Below are 18,647 nucleotides of genomic sequence, written 5' to 3'. Positions count from 1 at the left end.
CACAGTGAACCGCCAAGAGATGTGGGAGATCCTCCAGAAAAAAATTGGGAGGAGAGCAGCTCCTAGCGGTGATAGGCAGATGGCCCCTCCTCCTCTTGGGTGGGGTGGGGAGGGGTACCACCTACATAACACATGGCCTACAAACAAAGTCAAAATCGAAAACAAAGAATAATGCATTGTCACACACGTGCGCCTTGAGGACAGTGTAAAGGCTCTGGTGGTGGTAATTCCTCGCTGATCCACAAGATGGCACTGTTTACTTATGCCTCTTCTTTTCCTCCTCTACAGACCAGATGATTGACTGCCCCACCAGCTCCGACATCACTTCCAGCATAGGACCCACCTCTTCCTGCCTGGCCTGTACTTAACAGGAGGTGTCAAGCCATCTCCGGGCAGTCACTTCTAGACTTGTGTCTTTAAAGACGTCTTTTTGCCTTTTTTCCAATGTGTTTATAACTCATGTTTATTTTCGGTTATATGGGATTTGCCTTTACACTTGTGTATTTTCATTAGAGCACGTAATCAACCAAAGTAACAACATAAATAAATGGAACAGCAAAGAACAAAAAGGACATAATCAAGACTCTTAATCCCAGTTAGGGGAGGAACTCTGGCTGAGATATAGCAACATGGACCTCCTTAATGGTTTTTTTTTTTATTTTTGTATTGCAGGTGCGAAATGCAATACAAAGAATGAAGGAAAAGAAAAAGGCTTTGTCTTTCACGGTAAGTAAACATGTGAAATGAAATTAACAAGAAGCTTACGTTAGATGGTTTCCTTGTTTTTACACTTTGTAGACATGAAGGTCAAGTGAACCAAACCATCTTATGGTTGATAGTCCATGTCTTTGTGGTGATCCTCTCCAACTGCAATAACCTGGCCATTATTTGTTTAGTAATTATCACCTCACGAGGACTCTTTTGACTTATCACTCATATTATAATAAACATTAGCTCAGAAATGATGACTGATAGTACGGGTTAAAATACATTCCCAGTTGCTCCTTTAAGATTCAAAACAACAGGGCCGGCACAGTCAAGGCAAGGCTGACTGATTTCCACATTGACAGTCGCTGCATTGTGAGTAGTGCTTATCGAAGGCAGATATTTTTCTTGCCGTTCCACCTGATTGCAATCATTTTGCTGTTTTGCCACACGGCTACTACACCACACTGCAGCTTGATGTGTTCACGTCACTGGAGTCACCAGAAACTTGTGCATGTTTTAGATGCTCGCCAGATAAACATCCTAAAGTTTCTAAAGTTTCAGTGCTGGGTGATTGGGTTCATCAAAATCATCGTCATTAGTGAAAGGCAGGTGTTTTATAATGAGTGAAAACTTCACATTGTCCAAAATGTGCATCTGCAATGACTGGTTTGTGAACCACTACCATTTCTGGACTGGTTTACCCAGGATGCCCTGCAGTATCAGACAACTGAAGAAAACACACAGATGCTGTCTGCAGCACCAGGCTGCCAGCGACCATGACAAGCAAAGTTTATGGTGAGTTTTCTGACATTGCTCTGCATTGTAGTTTGTTTTAACAACTATTTTGTCCACCAGACTATCATCAACAAATCATAAATTGTCCACATAATCACAATAAACGGACATCTTTAGGCCAGGAATACTCGTAACTGGGGAACAAGGAGGTGCAGGATTGTCTAAAGTAGAATGAAGACCACATCAAACATAGATGGAAAGGTGGGACTATATGATAGATAGATAGATAGATAGATAGATAGATAGATAGATAGATAGATAGATAGATAGATAGATAGATAGATAGATAGATAGATAGATAGATAGATAGATAGATAGATATGAAAGGCACTATATAACAGATGGTGTGATGGGTCCTGCAGGGCACGCTGGGAATTGGAGTGTGGTGCAGCCCTGTTGGGTTCCGTGGGAGCCGCCAGGGGGAGCTACAGAGCCTTCCACCACACCTGATGAGCCACCTGGAACACTCCCAGGACCTGTATAAAAGGAGTCACCTCACTCCATTCAGAGAGCCAGAGTCGGGAGGAAGTGGATGAAGATTGCTTGAGGGGGGAATGGAGACTAAAGGCGGAACTGAGAGACGGAGAGAAGAAAGAGTCTAAAGGACTGTGCTTTATTGTATTGTGGTGTTTTGGAACTGTGCCATGGGGAGAAAGAAAGGCTCTCCGATTTTAAATAAATTGAGTGTTGTGTGGCAATCTTGTGTCTGCCTGTCTGTGTCGGGTTAGGGTGGCTGTAAATGCCCGGGTGGTCCACAATAGATAGATAAATAGACAGATATGAAAGGTACTATATAACAGATAGATTGATGGATGCTTGTGAAATTCACTATATAACAGATATAGATAGATAGATAGATAGATAGATAGATAGATAGATAGATAGATAGATAGATAGATAGATAGATAGATAGATAGATAGATAGATAGATAGATAGATATGAAAGGCACTATATAACAGATAGATAGATAGATATGAAAGGCACTATGTAACAGATAGATAGATAGATATGAAAGGCACTATATAACAGGTAGATAGATGGATGGATGTGAAATGCACTATATAACAGATATAGATAGATAAATACAGATAGATAGATATGAAAGGCACTATATAATAGATAGATATGAAAGGCACTATATAACAGATACAGACAGATAGATAGATAGATAGATAGATAGATAGATAGATAGATAGATAGATATGAAAGGCACTATATAACAGATATAGATAGATAGATAGATAGATATGAAATGCACTATATAACAGATATAGATAGATAGATAGATAGATAGATAGATAGATAGATAGATAGATAGATAGATAGATAGATAGATAGATAGATAGATAGATATGAAAGGCACTATATAACAGATAGATAGATAGATAGATAGATAGATAGATAGATAGATAGATAGATAGATAGATAGATAGATAGATAGATAGATAGATAGATAGATAGATATGAAATGCACTATATAATAGATAGATAGATAGATAGATAGATAGATAGATAGATAGATAGATAGATAGATAGATAGATAGATAGATAGATAGATATGAAATGCACTATATAACAGATATAGATAGATAGATAGATAGATAGATAGATAGATAGATAGATAGATAGATAGATAGATAGATAGATATGAAAGGCACTATATAACAGATAGATAGAAAGATAGATATTAAATGCACTATATAACAGATAGATATGAAAGGCACTATATAACAGATAGATAGATAGATAGATAGATAGATAGATAGATAGATAGATAGATAGATAGATAGATAGATAGATATGAAAGGCACTATATAACAGATAGATAGATAGATAGATAGATAGATAGATATGAAAGGCACTATATTACAGATATAGATAGATGTGAAATGCACTATATTACAGATAGATAGATCTGTCCAGAGTGCATCCCGTAACTGAGTCTGCTTTTTATTACCTTGTTGATTCGGTGGTCCTCTTTTGAAGTGATGTTACAGGCCCAGAACACCACAGTGTAGAAAATCACACTGGCCATCACCAAATTAATAATAATGATAATAATAGTAACATATTTTATTTTTATAGCGCCTTTCCCTTGCTAAAGGTGCTTATAGAACAAATTAAAACTGTCACTACTCACATGAAAGAAACGCAGTCTCCTAAGGAAAAAGAGACTGCTCTGCCCTTTCTTTTATAATTCCTCTATGTTCTTAGACCAGTCAAATCTGTCATTAACGTGGACCCTCAAGTACTTGAAGGAGGGGACCACCTCTATTTCCACTCCCTGAATAGTGAGCCTGTTTGGTGCGGTGAAAGTCAATAGGTTGTTATTTGTTCTTGCTGATGTTAAATTCTCCCTCTGACTCCTCTCTTCTGTCTCATCCCCCTGATCAGTACACCCTCATAAGAGCTGAATCAGCTGAGAATTCCCACAAGTGACCTGGCCTTTCTTTGTATTTATAATGTGAGTTATATGGAGTGAAGAGTAAAGCAGACAGGCCTGTTCCTGCTGCTGCTCCAGTGTTGCCCTCGCAGTCTTTGAGTCTCATACACTGGGGTCTCCCCGACAGATATTTCATCATCCAAGACCCCTCAGGCTCATCCACCTGCATATCTCTGAGCTGACCCCCTTAACAGATATGACTGGATGGTTTTGATGGCACTGAAGGAGTTTAAAACACAGAGTCCCCATGTGCTGGCACATTTATCTAGGTAAAAATAAGCCTTGTGGAGCAGAGAGATGATCAATAATTATTAAGGAAGCAACAGGAAATATTTAAAAAAAATGTAAATGATCTATTGTAATAAAAATGATCTATATAGATTTAGAACCTTAGCCTTGTGAACAGATGTAAAAACAATTGCCGTACTGAAACAACCAATTCACACCATCATCTCTATGACGTGATCTGTGCAATGGGTCAGCTTCAGTTTGTTCTGAAACTGGCTTGGCTGCACTTCATTTGACTTTGTGTTTTTGTGATTGAAGGCTCATGAATTTCGGTGAGTTACCAGTACTAGGGTGTTGTACCGTGTTAGCCATTATGAATGTATTGAGAAATCAAGCAAAATGACACCTTGTATTGGCGAACTACAAAAGATTACAATATGCAAGCTTTCGAGGCAACTCAGGCCCCTTTTTCAGGCAAGATGTAATCTTGAGTTATGGCGAGTTACCATGCAGCATGATGTGCATTCTGTCCACTAGAGGGCAGCAGACTGCTGTCCCTAGAGTTTTCCAGGCCTACGTTTGTAAAGCGGATCATTACGTGTCACCCTGAGTCTGACTCGGGCTTAACCCTAATTACATTGAGTCGCACTTGTGTTAACAACAATGGGGTTAGGGTTAGGGTAATTTTTAGGGTTAGGGGTCATTATCAAAACTGCTGTGAGCTTTTGACCTTTTCATTCTTCCCTCAGTGTCTGAAATCCCCACTTTGTATTAAACGTAAGGGGGGGCTGTCACCATCTCCACCCCAGTTCAAAAGCAAAAGTTTGGATATCAAACTTGAAGAACATTTTTCAAATGTAAAGATTGAGAAAAGTATAAGAGGAGCTGGTAAACAAAGCAACCTGCGAACGCAAGCTTGAATTCTTAAATATTACAGGAAATTAGTAGTGGAAATTATGTAAAGGTCAGCTGTTGCCTAGCAACCAAGCCCCCGTGTAATTAAAAAAAAAAAAAAAATGGCAGCTCTATTTTCCCAAATAGAAAAAGGTGTTGGGGGGGGTGTTTCGGAGTGTTGTTGAACCGCTGGCATACTGGGCTGCATTGTCACCCGTAGATCAAAATCCATTTTTGACATTTTACTTTTCTCTTTTTATTTTAGTTCTTGAACAAAAACAAAAAAAAAAAAACAGTTTTTCTTTTTATTCTTGTTTATTGGCTGAAAAGAATTTTTCCTGCAAGCAAGAAGCTCTTTTATTCTCTTCTGCTTCTATACACTTAATACATTTGTGCATCATTTCTAGGATCTGAATTTTTTTTTTCTTTTCCACAGACGAATACAAACATTCTTTTGCTTTATTTTAATTGTTTCGCTACTGTATGATAGGTTACATATTTGTTGACATCATTTCTATTACAAGAGTCTCAAAGAAACGCGATGTCTAAAGAAATTGGCTTTGGGCTGCAGTATTCCCACCGTTTTCGAGACCAAGGGACGAGCTGGTGCAGTTCTATTCAATGTGTGGTCATAATAAATGTATTTTCATGTGTTTGTCTTTTAATAGTCTGCATTAAGTATGCATTATTGAATCTAAGTATGTATAGATAGCTGCAGTCAATGTCACTTCATTGTTGACATTGATGTGAAGTTGTTTGATACGCGGCTTATGAATTGTCGCCTTTATTTATTTATTTGTCGGTTTTCTCTCTCTGCATTCTTTTCAGATAAAGCAGTCACAGCTTAGCTAGTACAGATAGTCAAGAAGAAGCGAGTACCACCCATGAAATGTTTTTTTTTCTTCCATTTTAATTTATGTGGACATTTTAAGATCTCATTTTCATGTAAACCAGTTTTACTTAAACTTTTTGGTGTCATGACCCACTGTGTCCCATATAATTGAAGGGATTTGAGCCCCCTTGGTAAACTGAGTCCGATTGTCAGAGCAATTCTACCTTGGATAATTCAAACACCGTCATTAGAACCCTAGAGGGGGACCACCCATTGGTAAATTGAGTGATCTTTGTCACAGAGTTTACCCCTTGGATGATTCAAACACGGTCATCAGAGCCCAAGAGGGGGACCACCCATTGGTAAATTGAGTGATCTTTGTCACAGAGTTTACCCCTTGGATGATTCAAACACGGTCATCAGAGCCTTGATAAATTGAGTGCTGTTGTTAAAGCGTTTCCTCCTTGTTGATTTGGGCGTGATTGTCAGACTGGGGGTGCTGGGGGCTTCCCCTTTGTTAAACCAACCACAATCATCAGAGCATCCTCTTTGGTGAATGAAGTGTTTAAAATTATGAAGGGAATTAGTGCAGTGGATCGAGACAGTGATTTTAAAATGAGTTTATCAAGAACACTGGGACACAGTTGGAAACTTGTGATAGATAGATAGATAGATAGATAGATAGATAGATAGATAGATAGATAGATAGATAGATAGATAGATAGATAGATAGATAGATAGATAGATAGATAGATAGATAGATAGATAGATAGATAGATAGATAGATAGATAGATAGATAGATAGATAGATAGATAGATAGATAGATAGATAGATAGATAGATAGATAGATAGATACTTTATTAATCCCCAAGGGGAAATTCCCATACTCCAGCAGCACCATACTGATAAAAAACAATATTAAATTAAAGACTGATAACAATGCAGGTATAACAGACAGTAACTTTGAATAATGTTAACGTTTACCCCCCCGGATGAAATTGAAGAGTCGCATAGTGTGGCGGAGGAACGATCTCCTCAGTCTGTCAGTGGAGCAGGACGGTGACAGCAGTCTGTCGCTGAAGCTGCTCTTCTGTCTGGAGATGATCCTGTTCAGTGGATGCAGTGGATTCTCCATGATTAACAGGAGTCTGCTCAGTGCCCGTCGCTCCGTCACGGATGTCAAACTGTCCAGCTCCGTGCCTACAATAGAGCCTACCTTCCTCACCAGTTTGTCCAGGCATGAGGCGTCTCTCTTCTTAATGCTGCCTCCCCAGCACAACACCGCGTAGAAGAGGGCGCTCGCCACAACTGTCTGATAGAACATCTGTAGCATCTTATTGCAGATGTTGAAGGACGCCAGCCTTCTAAGAAAGTATAGTCGGCTCTGTCCTTTCTTACACAGAGCATCAGTATTGGCAGTCCAGTCCAGTTTATCATCCAGCTGCACTCCCAGATATTTATAGGTCTGTACCCTCTGCACACAGTCACCTCTGATGATCACGGGGTCCATGAGGGGTCTGGGCCTCCTAAAATCCACCACCAGCTCCTTGGTTTTGCTGGTGTTCAATTGTAGGTGGTTTGAGTCTCACTATTTAACAAAGTCCTTGATTAGGTTCCTATACTCCTCCTCCTGCCCACTCCTGATGCAGCCCACGATAGCAGTGTCATCAGTGAACTTTTGCACGTGGCAGGACTCCGAGTTGTATTGGAAGTCTGATGTATATAGGCTGAATAGGACCAGAGAAAGTACAGTCCCCTGTGGCGCTCCTGTGTTGCTGACCACAACGTCAGCCCTGAAGGGTAAATTTCACACAAACATTAGGAAGTTTTTCTTTACACCGAGAACCACAGACACTTGCAATAAGGGACCAAGTAGTGTGGTAGACAGTAGGACTTTAGGGACCTTTAAAACTCAACTTGATGTTATTTTGGGAGAATTAAGTGGATAGGACTGGTGAGCTTTGTTAGGCCGAATGGCCTTCTTCAGGGAACAACTGATAGATTAACAACCTACAGATGTTCTGCACCAATTAAAATAAATGAAACCTTGCAAGTGGAAGCAAACAATTTGCACAAGTGTCCCAACTTGTGTTGATTACTTAAAAACCCTCTGTGCGTCTTAAAGGAGAGTTGGAACAGACTTTGTGACTACACTCTAGAAAGCTGTAAATTCCAGTAGCAAGAAAACTTCAATTAACAAAGGCAATGAGACAGAGCATTATTACCCTTAGAAGTGTAGGTGTTTCATGTAGAGAAATTGCAATTTAAAGAAAATAAAAAACAAATCAAAGTGTCGTTGAGTCCAGTGGTGTCCTACACAATCCAAAGGCAATGGGAAACTGAAAGGAACTCTGATAGGAGGAGATCTAGCAGAGCCAAAGTCACAAGCCAATCAGTAGACAAGTTTCTGAGGGTCACCAGCTTAACAGTGCAAGTCAACAAAAGCAAGTGTCAGTTTCTGTGGTGAAGAGTAGACAGGGCAAGTGACAATAAGAAAGCCATTTCTTAAAGGACAAAATAGGGCCGTGAAATGCCAGCTGTGGACTACTGCAGACTGGAATAAAATCTTATAAACCGATGACTCCAATTTTGAAATCTTCGGTTCGTCCGGCAGGGTGCTTGTATGCTGTCAAGTTGATGAAGGGACACCAACTGTCAAACATGGAGGACAAAGTGTGATGGTTAGGGGATCTTTGGCTGGAGGCAGAGAAACTGATTTTTAAAATGGTACCACAAGTTTATCCTGCCTGTTTTATTAACCATGAGAAAGAAGAGAATTCATTCAGCTGAGGTTTAAGTCAACTCCAATGTCTTCCAGTAGCTCCCACTAGCATAAGTCATCACACATAATGTCATCACATATCATAACATGTCATAATGTCACATACCACACATGTCATCACACATTTTCAAAATCTTTGGGTTTGAGTTTGTGTTGGCGCAGTATTAAAACTTCATTTTCATGGCGGTGGTTCATCTTTTTCATCCTTTCAGAATTGCTCACAGCCAGCAAGCTTCCTGTCTTCTCCAAGAAATACGGATACCTCTTATCATCAGAAGAAGAGTTTGCCAAGCCTAGAAAACAGCGTGTCTTCAATTGTCCAAAATGGTTCTATGGACAAATCGCTGTTTTATAAAAACAGTAAGTAATTTGGAATTACCCACTCAGCTACTGTAATTGTCGGGGGGCACAATGTCACACAGTAAGGAAAACCAGGGGTTTGTGTCTCAGGTCCTCCCTGTATGGAGCTTTGCATGTTCTCTCTGTGTCAGTGTGGGTTTCCTCTCACCGTCCAGAGACGTGTAGGTTAGGTGGATTGGCGATCCTAAATTAACCCTGGTGTTTGTTTGGTGTGTGTGTTCTCCCTGTGATGGACTGGCACCCTGTCCAGAGTTTGTTCCTTGCCTTGCGCCCCATGCCAGTTGGGATAGACTCCAGCAGAACCCCACTGCTGCCTTACAATAAGGAGACTGGGGTTCACGTCCTGCATTCTCCCTGTGTGGAGTTTGCATGTTCCCCCCCATGTCTGCATGGGTTGTCCTCCCACTGGCCAAAGACATGCAGGTTAGGTGAATCGGTGACGTTAGTGTGTGTTTGGTGTGTGTGTCTGCCCTGTGATGGACTGACACCCTGTCCAGGGTTTGTTCCTGTCTTGTGCCTTATGCTAGCTGGGATAGGCTCCAGCAACCCCAACACCATGTGACCCTGGTCTGAATTACGTGGGTTAGAAAAATGACATGACATGCTGTAATTGCTGGGTTAACATTTCTAATACGGTCGGTCAGTTAGTCAGTCACTCAGTCATTCTCCAACCCGCTATATCCTAACACAGGGTCACGGGGGTCTGCTGGAGCCAATACCAGCCAGCACAGGGCACAAAGGCAGGAACAAATCCTGGGCAGGCCGCCAGCCCACCACAGCTAATACGGTCAACTGTTTTTATTTTCTCACTTTTTATTTTCTTCTGCCAGTTAAGAATTATAGGCAGACATCTACCGGTGCCGCAGAAGCTCATGCCATGGAGGGTAGTGAATATCTGCCTTCCAAGTACAGTGGATTCACAAAGTCTTCTGACTCCTTCACTTGATTTCATTTGAAATGGATACATTTGCCAGTTTTGCTCCATCAATCAACACTCAGTAACCTAGAATGACAAAGTGAACACATGTTTTCAGAAAGGTTTGCAAATTTATTAAAAATCAAAACTGAAATCTCTCAATTCTAGAAGTATTCAGACCGTTTGCTGTGGCCCTCCATATTGTGTTCAGGTGCTTCCTGTTTGTTTTAATTCCCCAGAACTTCACTGAAGTCCACCTGTGGCACACTGAACTGATTGGACATCACACATGTATCTGTGTTACAGAAGGTCCCAGAATTCACACTGCATGTTAGCATAAAAGCCAAGCCATAAAAGTCCCAAATCCTTTCGATAGATAGATAGATAGATAGATAGATAGATAGATAGATAGATAGATAGATAGATAGATAGATAGATAGATAGATAGATAGATAGATAGATAGATAGATAGATAGATAGATAGATAGATAGATACTTTATTAATCCCCAAGGGGAAATTCACATAGGTATTATGTGATATTATAAATTCACATGTAGACCTCCATTATCAAATTATTGGGAGGCACAGATCAGAGCAAGGAGATCAAACCATTTCTAAAGCTTTGAGTGTTCCCAGGAGCACCGTGGCCTCAACCATTGTGAAATGGAAGAAGTTTGGAATGACCTGGAGCCTCGTGTATAATGCCTTGTGTAGAATTCACTCTAAAACATGGCGTACGGACAAAAGTGGGAATGTACGTACGCACAAAACAATCCAGATGCATAAGTCTGTGCGTATGCCAACTTCCACCCACGTACTTCCCTTTTACAAATCCCAAAGAATGTGAAATTTAATGCACGTGCACGCGACTACAGCTCCACCCCTCCCAGAATTTAACATATTTTAATATGCAAATCAATATAAATATTACCTTCAGTTCAGTGTTTGATTAAAAAACAATGGAAGAAGAAGAATTTCAGGTGAATGTGAAGTGGGGGCAAGGAAAAACGTACTATTTGTTGGCTTAAGCAGTGGTTTAAGCAACAAAAGCATGGCGGAGACACTTGAAAGTACAGGTCCAGAAAGTTGCACATTGCCAGAAATAAAAATGAAGAAAAATTTTAGTGTCTGTGATTAACCCCACATCATTTGATGTGAATCTAAAAAAGAGAAGCAGATCATAAAAACAGCAAGCACGGCTTTGACGCTGGGAGGTACCGAGCAGAAATGTGCTATGGCGGTCGGCTGGAGGCTTATGCCCAGCTGGGACACCTGGGAGTACCGGGAGAGGGATTATATGTCCCCTGGGCCACGAGAGAGCAGCTGCCCTGGTCTATATGGGGACCATGGGAACCGAGCATGGAAGCTCAACCTTTATTGGGGCCCGTGGCCACCATAAGGGGGCGCCCGGAGGGTTGAGGAGCCCTGGATGTCAGCACTTCCGCCACACCCAGAAGGATTACCAGGGACACAGGGAGTGCTTCCGGATGCTCATGCGGCACTTCCGCCACACCAGGAAGTTCGTCAGAGGGCATCTGGAGCACGTCCGGGTGGACATAAAAGAGGCCACCTTCCTCCAGTCATTAGGGGGAGTCGGGAGGAAGAGGACAAAGCTCGGGAGAGAGGAGCAGAGGTGGTGAAAGGAAGGACTATTGAGAGGCCCGGACTTTAGAGAGGTGTTTGGTGCAGGAGGCACTGTGTTGTGTGCAGAACTGTAAATATTGTAAATACGTTGATTAAAAGTGTGTGTTTGGTTCTTCCTGTGCCTGTCTGTGTTGGTGTCTGGGCTGGTTTCCACAGTGCGTACGCAAGGGGAGGGACCCTGGCATGAGAATGTGCGTGACTTTAGGCCAAGTTTAGTTTTTACACATCTTGAAGTGAGCGTGGAAACGGGCGTATGCAACATTTATACATGAGGTCCCCTGCACTCTTCTGACACTCAGCCTGAATACCCAGGCAAGAAAAGTCTTTACCAGGGAAGTGACCAAGAACCCAGTGGTCATCTAATAGAGCTTCTCTGCTGAGATAGAAGAATCTGTTGGAAGGATGACCATCTCAGTAGCACTCTGTCAATCTGGAGTTTATGGTAAAGGGGCTAACGCACACTTGGGAGTCCCCCCAAATGGTGTATAAAGAGCATGAAGAGAAAGATTCTCTGGTCTGATGAGACAAAAATTGAACTCTTTAGGCAAGAACTTCAAGCACTGTGTCTGGTAAAGACCAGGGTCTGCTCATTACCTGCAAAATGCCATCCTATAGTGAAGCATGGTGGTGTGAGCATCAGGGATAGAGAGATTAGTCAGAATTGAAGGAAGGATGAGTGCAGCCAAATACAGGGAGGTCACCCCATGAAGAGGCACCTGCTCCAGGGTGCATGCAACCTCAGAATGGGGCAACACTTCACTTTACAGAATGGCAGGACAACACTGGAGTGCCCTCTGATTGCCTTTGAGTGGCCCATACCCCATAGAACATGTGTGGAGAGACCTGAAGATAGCGGTTTACTGATACTTCCCATCCAATCTAACGGAGCTTGAGAGGATCTGTCAGAAAAAAAATGGGATAAAAAAAATAATTCCAAAATCCAGGTGTGCCAAGCTTCTTGACGTCTTACCCAAGAAAACTCAAATCTAAAATTGCTGCCTAAAGGGGCTTCTACAAAGTACTGAATGAAGGGTCTGGATACTTCTAGGAATGAGAGATTTTAGTTTGTGATTTTTAACGTTTTTTTTTGCACACCATTACTGAAAACACATTCTCACTTTGTCAATGTGGGTTATTGAGGGTAGATTGATGGGCAAAAGTGAAAAATTGATCCATTTAAAGTGAAATCTAATACACAATAAAATGTGCAGGGAGGTGAGGGGGTCCGAATAACTTCCTGACTGCACTGTATAAGCCTGACCAGAAGCAGGTCAATCACCCAAGTCACCTAGTCTTCCTAAAATTCAGCCATTCAGTGATGTGAGCTCTGTTACATGATAGGCAGCAAACATTTTTAATCTGATACTCCATGTTGCACTTCTTCTTTTTTTTTCTAGACGGTTTCAGAAAAGAAAGCTTTGTGAACTTTTCAGTGAAGCCAGCATCAAAAAACCAGGTATGTAGCAGCATCGTACAGTTTTGTAGCTGGTGGGTTTTGTTCAAACGAATGTCTATTTTGACTTGACACTGGCCTTAATTAAAGGATAAGTTTGGTATTTTTCATGCCAAGGTTATTTTTCACAATCATGGTATTTATTAATTTGCTACATAAGATTATGTTCTAAAATGAAGCATTTAGATAGATAGATAGATAGATAGATAGATAGATAGATAGATAGATAGATAGATAGATAGATAGATAGATAGATAGATAGATAGATAGATAGACCTTTTCCAGGCTTCCTTCCTTTCTAATAGTGTCAGTCACTCTCTTTGCTCCTTCAGTTTTCCTCCACTTCTCCCCCAGGGGGTGTTGTCCTCCACCTCCTCATCTGACGCTGACTCTCTTAGCTGAGTGGAGGGCTCTATTTACAGTCATATGAAAAAGTTTGGGAACCCCTCTTAATTTTTTGGATTTTTGTTTCTCATTGGCTGAGCTTTCGAAGTAGCAACTTCCTTTTAATATCTGACATGCCTTATGGACACAGTAGTATTTCAGCAGTGACATTAAGTTTATTAGATTAACAGAAAATATGCATCATAACAAAATTAGACAGGTGCATAAATGTGGGAACCCCAACAGAGATATGATACCAATACTTAGTTGAGCCTCCTTTTCAAATCTAACAGCCTCTAGACGCTGTCCTCCTATAGCCTTTGATGAGTGTCTGGATTCTGGATGGAGGTATTGTTGACCATTCTTCATACAAAATCTCTCCAGTTCAGTTCAATTTGATGGACAGCCTGCTTCAAATCATCCCATAGATTTTCGATGATATTCAAGTCAGGGGACTGTGACGGCCATTCCAGAACATTGTACTTCTCCCTCTGCATGAATGTCTTTGTAGATTTCCAACTGTGTTTTGGGTCATCGTTTTGTTGGAATATCCAACACCTGCATAACTTCAACTTTGTGACTGATGCTTGAACATTATCCTGAAGAATTTGCTGATACTGGGTTGAATTCATCCAATCCTCGACTTTTAACAAGGGCCCCAGTCCCTGAACTAGCCACACAGCCCCACAGCATGATGGAACCTCCACCAAATTTAACAGTAGGTAGCAGGTGTTTTTCTTGGAATGCGCTGTTCTTCTTCCTCCATGCAAAGCAATTTTTGTTCTGACCAAATAACTCCATATTTGTCTCATCAGCCCAAAGCACTTTGTTCCAAAATGAATCTGGCTTGTCTAAATGAGCATTGGCATACAACAAGCGACTCTGTTTGTGGCGTGAGTGCAGAAAGGGCTTCTTTCTCATCACCCTGCCATACAGATGTTCTTTGTGCAAATTGTGCTAAATTGTAGAACGATGTACAGACACACCATCTGCAGCGAGATGTTCTTGCAGGTCTTTGGAGGTGATCTGTGGGTTGTCTGTCACCATTCTCACAATCCTGCTCATATGCCACTCCTGTATTTTTCTTGGCCTGCCAGACCTGCTGGGTTTAACAGCAACTGTGCCTGTGGCCTTCCATTTCCTGATTCCATTCCTTACAGTTGAAACTGACAGTTCAAACTTCTGAGATGGCTTTTTGTAGCCTTCCCTTAAACCAGGAGACTGAACAATCTTTGTTTTCAGATCTTTGGAGAGTTGCTTTGAGGATCCCATGCTGTCACTCTTCAGAGGAGAGTCAAAGGGAAGGAAGCACAACTTGTAATTGACCACCTTAAATCCCTTTATATCTCATGATTGGACACACCGGTCTATGAAGTTCAAGGCTTAATGAGCTCATCAACCAACCAATCAGCATTGAGCAGTGACAGCCATTCAGATCAGCACAATGACAAGGGGACCCACATTTGTGCACAGCCAGTTTTTCACATTTGATTTAATTTCATACAACTAAATACTGCTTCACTAAAAATCTTTGTTCGGAAAACACCGCAGTACTCAGATGTTCCTAGGAAATGAAAGACGTACCACTGATATCTTTATTGTTGAAAGTACAGTCAATTATTATGCAGGCTGAGAGGGGTTCACAAACTTTTTCATATGACTGTAACTCTGGACCCGGGAATACTTCCAATGGTCAATCAGTTGCCTCCAGGAAGCACTTCAGGACTACATTGGTCCTTGTTATTATTACTATCCGACAGCTTCCCCTGACGGCCCCCATAGAAGCTGATAGGGCAGGCCCGTGGGACCACAGCTACCCCATGCTGTTGTGAAGGTGTTCGTAATGGGGCTCACCGGACGGGATTCTGCCACTCAGTGTGCGGGGGGACTCACCAGATGGGATGCTGCCACCAAGTGTACAGGGGTGCACTTTGCCTATAGCAGGCAGTGGCCCACTGCGTTGGCCTTCCCGGTTCCCAAGTCCATCCCGGGTGTCACTCAGTGGCTGTTAGGATGCCAGCCCCACTGTAGTTGATGTAACGTTCCTTCCACATCCAGGTCGTGTCACCGAAAGGAGATATTGTCATTCCCTCCCTGACCTTTCTTCCATTGACACGGCTTCCTGGCCAGGTAGGGGTCCGTTCTTCACAACAGGTGAATGACAAAGCCTTTAAACTTAACAAATATGTCCACGTTGAAGCAGCAAAGGTTTCAGATTTAAAAAATCTTCCACATTTACTTTATGAGGGAACCGTGCGATAACAGAAGGAAACTAGAAAGTAGATAGGATTGGTGAGCTTTGTTGGGTTAAATGGCCTGTTCTCGTCTAGAGTGTACTAATAAATTGAGTGCGGTAATTGGATTGGGGTCCCCCCCCCATGGTGAAATGAGCGTGACCACCACAGAGGCAGCTGCAACCCACTTGCGACCCAACGTGACCCACTACCAGTATAAGCAACCTGTGGCCCACTTTTTTATTTAATGTGGTCATCTGCTATCCGTTCTGATCTTGAGGGAGCTGAAGAGACCCTGAGGCTGAATCAGGTGCTAAAATTGATCTGACTGACTGGCACTTGTGCCACTTCTTTTATGCAGACTTGTATTTTTACACTAAGGGTGCCTAATTACAAGTAGAAAGGTTTCTGGTAATGTTCAGTATTGTCTGTAGGTGGATCAGTCTTGTCTTGTCAGTCATGCCTTACATGATCAGTTATCGCAGCACTTACACAGGTCGGTGATAGACTGGCAGCACTTAGATAGGTTGGTGATGGAGTAGCTGCACTTATTGTGACAGACTGGCAGCACTTACACAGGTCTGTGATGGACTGGCAGCACTTAGATTTAGGTTGGTGATGGACTGGCATCACCTACTGTGACAGACTGGCAGCACTTACACAGGTCTGCGATGGACTGGCAGCACTTAGATATAGGTCGGTGATGGACTGGCGTCACCTACTGTGATATACTGGCAGCACTTACTGTTATAGACTGGCAGTATTTACACAGTTCTGCAATGGACTGGCAGCGCTTAGATTTAGGTTGGTAATGGACTGGCAACGCTTATTGTGACAGACTGGCAGTACTTACACAGGTCTGCAATGGACTGGCAGCACTTAGATATAGGCCAGTGATGGACTGGCAGTGCTTTGATTTAGGTTTGTGATGGATTAGCAGCACTTACTGCAATAGACTAGCAGTACTTACACAGGTCTGTGATAGACTGGCAGCACTTAGATTTGGGTCAGTGATAGACTGGCAGCACTTGCTGTTATAGACTGGCAGCATTTACTGTGATAGACTGGCAGCACTCAGGTATAGGTTGGTGATGGAGTGGCAGCACTTACGTTGATAGACTGGCAGCACTTACACAGGTCTGCAATAGACTGGCAGCACTTACACAGGACAGTGATGAACTGGCAGCACTTAGATATAGGTTGGTGATGGAGTGGCAGCACTTACACGATAGACTGGCAGCATTTACTGTGATAGACTGGCAGCACTTAGATATAGGCTGGTGATGGAGTGGCAGCTCTTAGATATGGGTTGATGATGGAGTGACAGCACATACTGTGATAGACTGGCAGCACTTACACAGGTGTGCAATCAACTGGCAGCACTTAGATGTAGGTGTGGCAGCACTTACTGTGATAGACTGGCAGCACTTACTGTTATAGACTGGCAGCATTTACTGTGATAGACTGGCAGCACTTAGGTATAGGTTGGTGATGGAGTGGCAGCACTTACTGTGATAGACTGGCAGCACTTACACAGGTCTACAATAGACTGGCAGCACTTACACAGGTCAGTGATGATCTGGCAGCACTTAGATATAGGTTGGTGATGGAGTGGCAACACTTACTGTGATAGACTGGCAGCACTTAAATATAGGTTGGTGATGGAGTGGCAGCACTTACTGTGATAGACTGGCAGCACTTAAATATAGGTTGGTGATGGAGTGGCAGCACTTACTGTGATAGACTGGCAGCACTTAAATATAGGTTGGTGATGGAGTGGCAGCACTTACTGTGATAGACTGGCAGCACTTAGGTATAGGTTGGTGATGGTGTGGCAGCACTTACTGTGATAGACTGGCAGCACTTACACAGGTCAGTGATGATCTGGCAGCACTTAGATATAGGTTGGTGATGGAGTGGCAACACTTACTGTGATAGAGTGGCAGCACTTACACAGATCTGCGATAGACTGGCAGCACTTACTGTGATAGACTGGCAGCACTTAAATATAGATTGGTGATGGAGTGGCAGCACTTACTGTGATAGACTGGCAGCACTTAGATATAGGTTGGTGATAGACTGGCAGCACTTACACAGGTTGATGATAGACTGGCAGCACTTACACAGGTCTGCGATAGACTGGCAGCACTTACACAGGTCAGTGATGAACTGGCAGCACTTAGATATAGGTTGGTGATGGAGTGGCGGCACTTACTGTGATAGACTGGCAGCACTTAGATATAGGTTGGTGATAGACTGGCAGCACTTACACAGATCTGCAATAGACTGGCAGCACTTACTGTGATAGACTGGCAGCACTTAGATTATAGGCTGGTGATGGAGTGGCAGCACTTACTGTGATAGACTGGCAGCACTTAGATATAGGTTGGTGATAGACTGGCAGCACTTACACAAGTTGATGATAGACTGGCAGCACTTACACAGATCTGCAATAGACTGGCAGCACTTACTGTGGTAGACTGGCAGCACTTAGATATAGGCTGGTGATGGAGTGGCAACACTTACTGTGATAGACTGGCAGCACTTACACTGGTCAGTGATGAACTGGCAGCACTTAGATATAGGTTGGTGATGGAGTGGCAGCACTTACTGTGATAGACTGGCAGCACTTAGATATAGGTTGGTGATAGACTGGCAGCACTTACACAGATCTGCAATAGACTGGCAGCACTTACTGTGATAGACTGGCAGCACTTAGATATAGGCTGGTGATGGAGTGGCAGCACTTACTGTGATAGACTGGCAGCACTTAGATATAGGTTGGTGATAGACTGGCAGCACTTACACAAGTTGATGATAGACTGGCAGCACTTACACAGATCTGCAATAGACTGGCAGCACTTACTGTGATAGACTGGCAGCACTTAGATATAGGCTGGTGATGGAGTGGCAACACTTACTGTGATAGACTGGCAGCACTTACACTGGTCAGTGATGAACTGGCAGCACT

General features: G+C 42.5%; 1 protein-coding gene across 1 annotated transcript in view; it reads left to right on the top strand.

Annotated features, from left to right (window-relative positions):
• adgrd2 (adhesion G protein-coupled receptor D2) overlaps positions 1–18,647 on the top strand; it is a 324,978-nt gene that overhangs the window by 264,562 nt on the left and 41,769 nt on the right. Inside the window, exons 18-20 of the mRNA XM_051931976.1 lie at positions 673–726; positions 8,897–9,044; positions 13,003–13,061. Coding sequence (XP_051787936.1) covers positions 673–726; positions 8,897–9,044; positions 13,003–13,061 — 261 coding nt within the window. The remainder of the gene's footprint in view (positions 1–672; positions 727–8,896; positions 9,045–13,002; positions 13,062–18,647) is intronic.

Source organism: Erpetoichthys calabaricus, chromosome 9 (assembly GCF_900747795.2).
Source record: "Erpetoichthys calabaricus chromosome 9, fErpCal1.3, whole genome shotgun sequence".
NCBI lineage: Eukaryota > Metazoa > Chordata > Cladistia > Polypteriformes > Polypteridae > Erpetoichthys > Erpetoichthys calabaricus.
The sequence above is the reverse complement of the archived record's forward strand: the minus strand, read 5'-3'. Positions and strand labels throughout refer to the sequence as shown.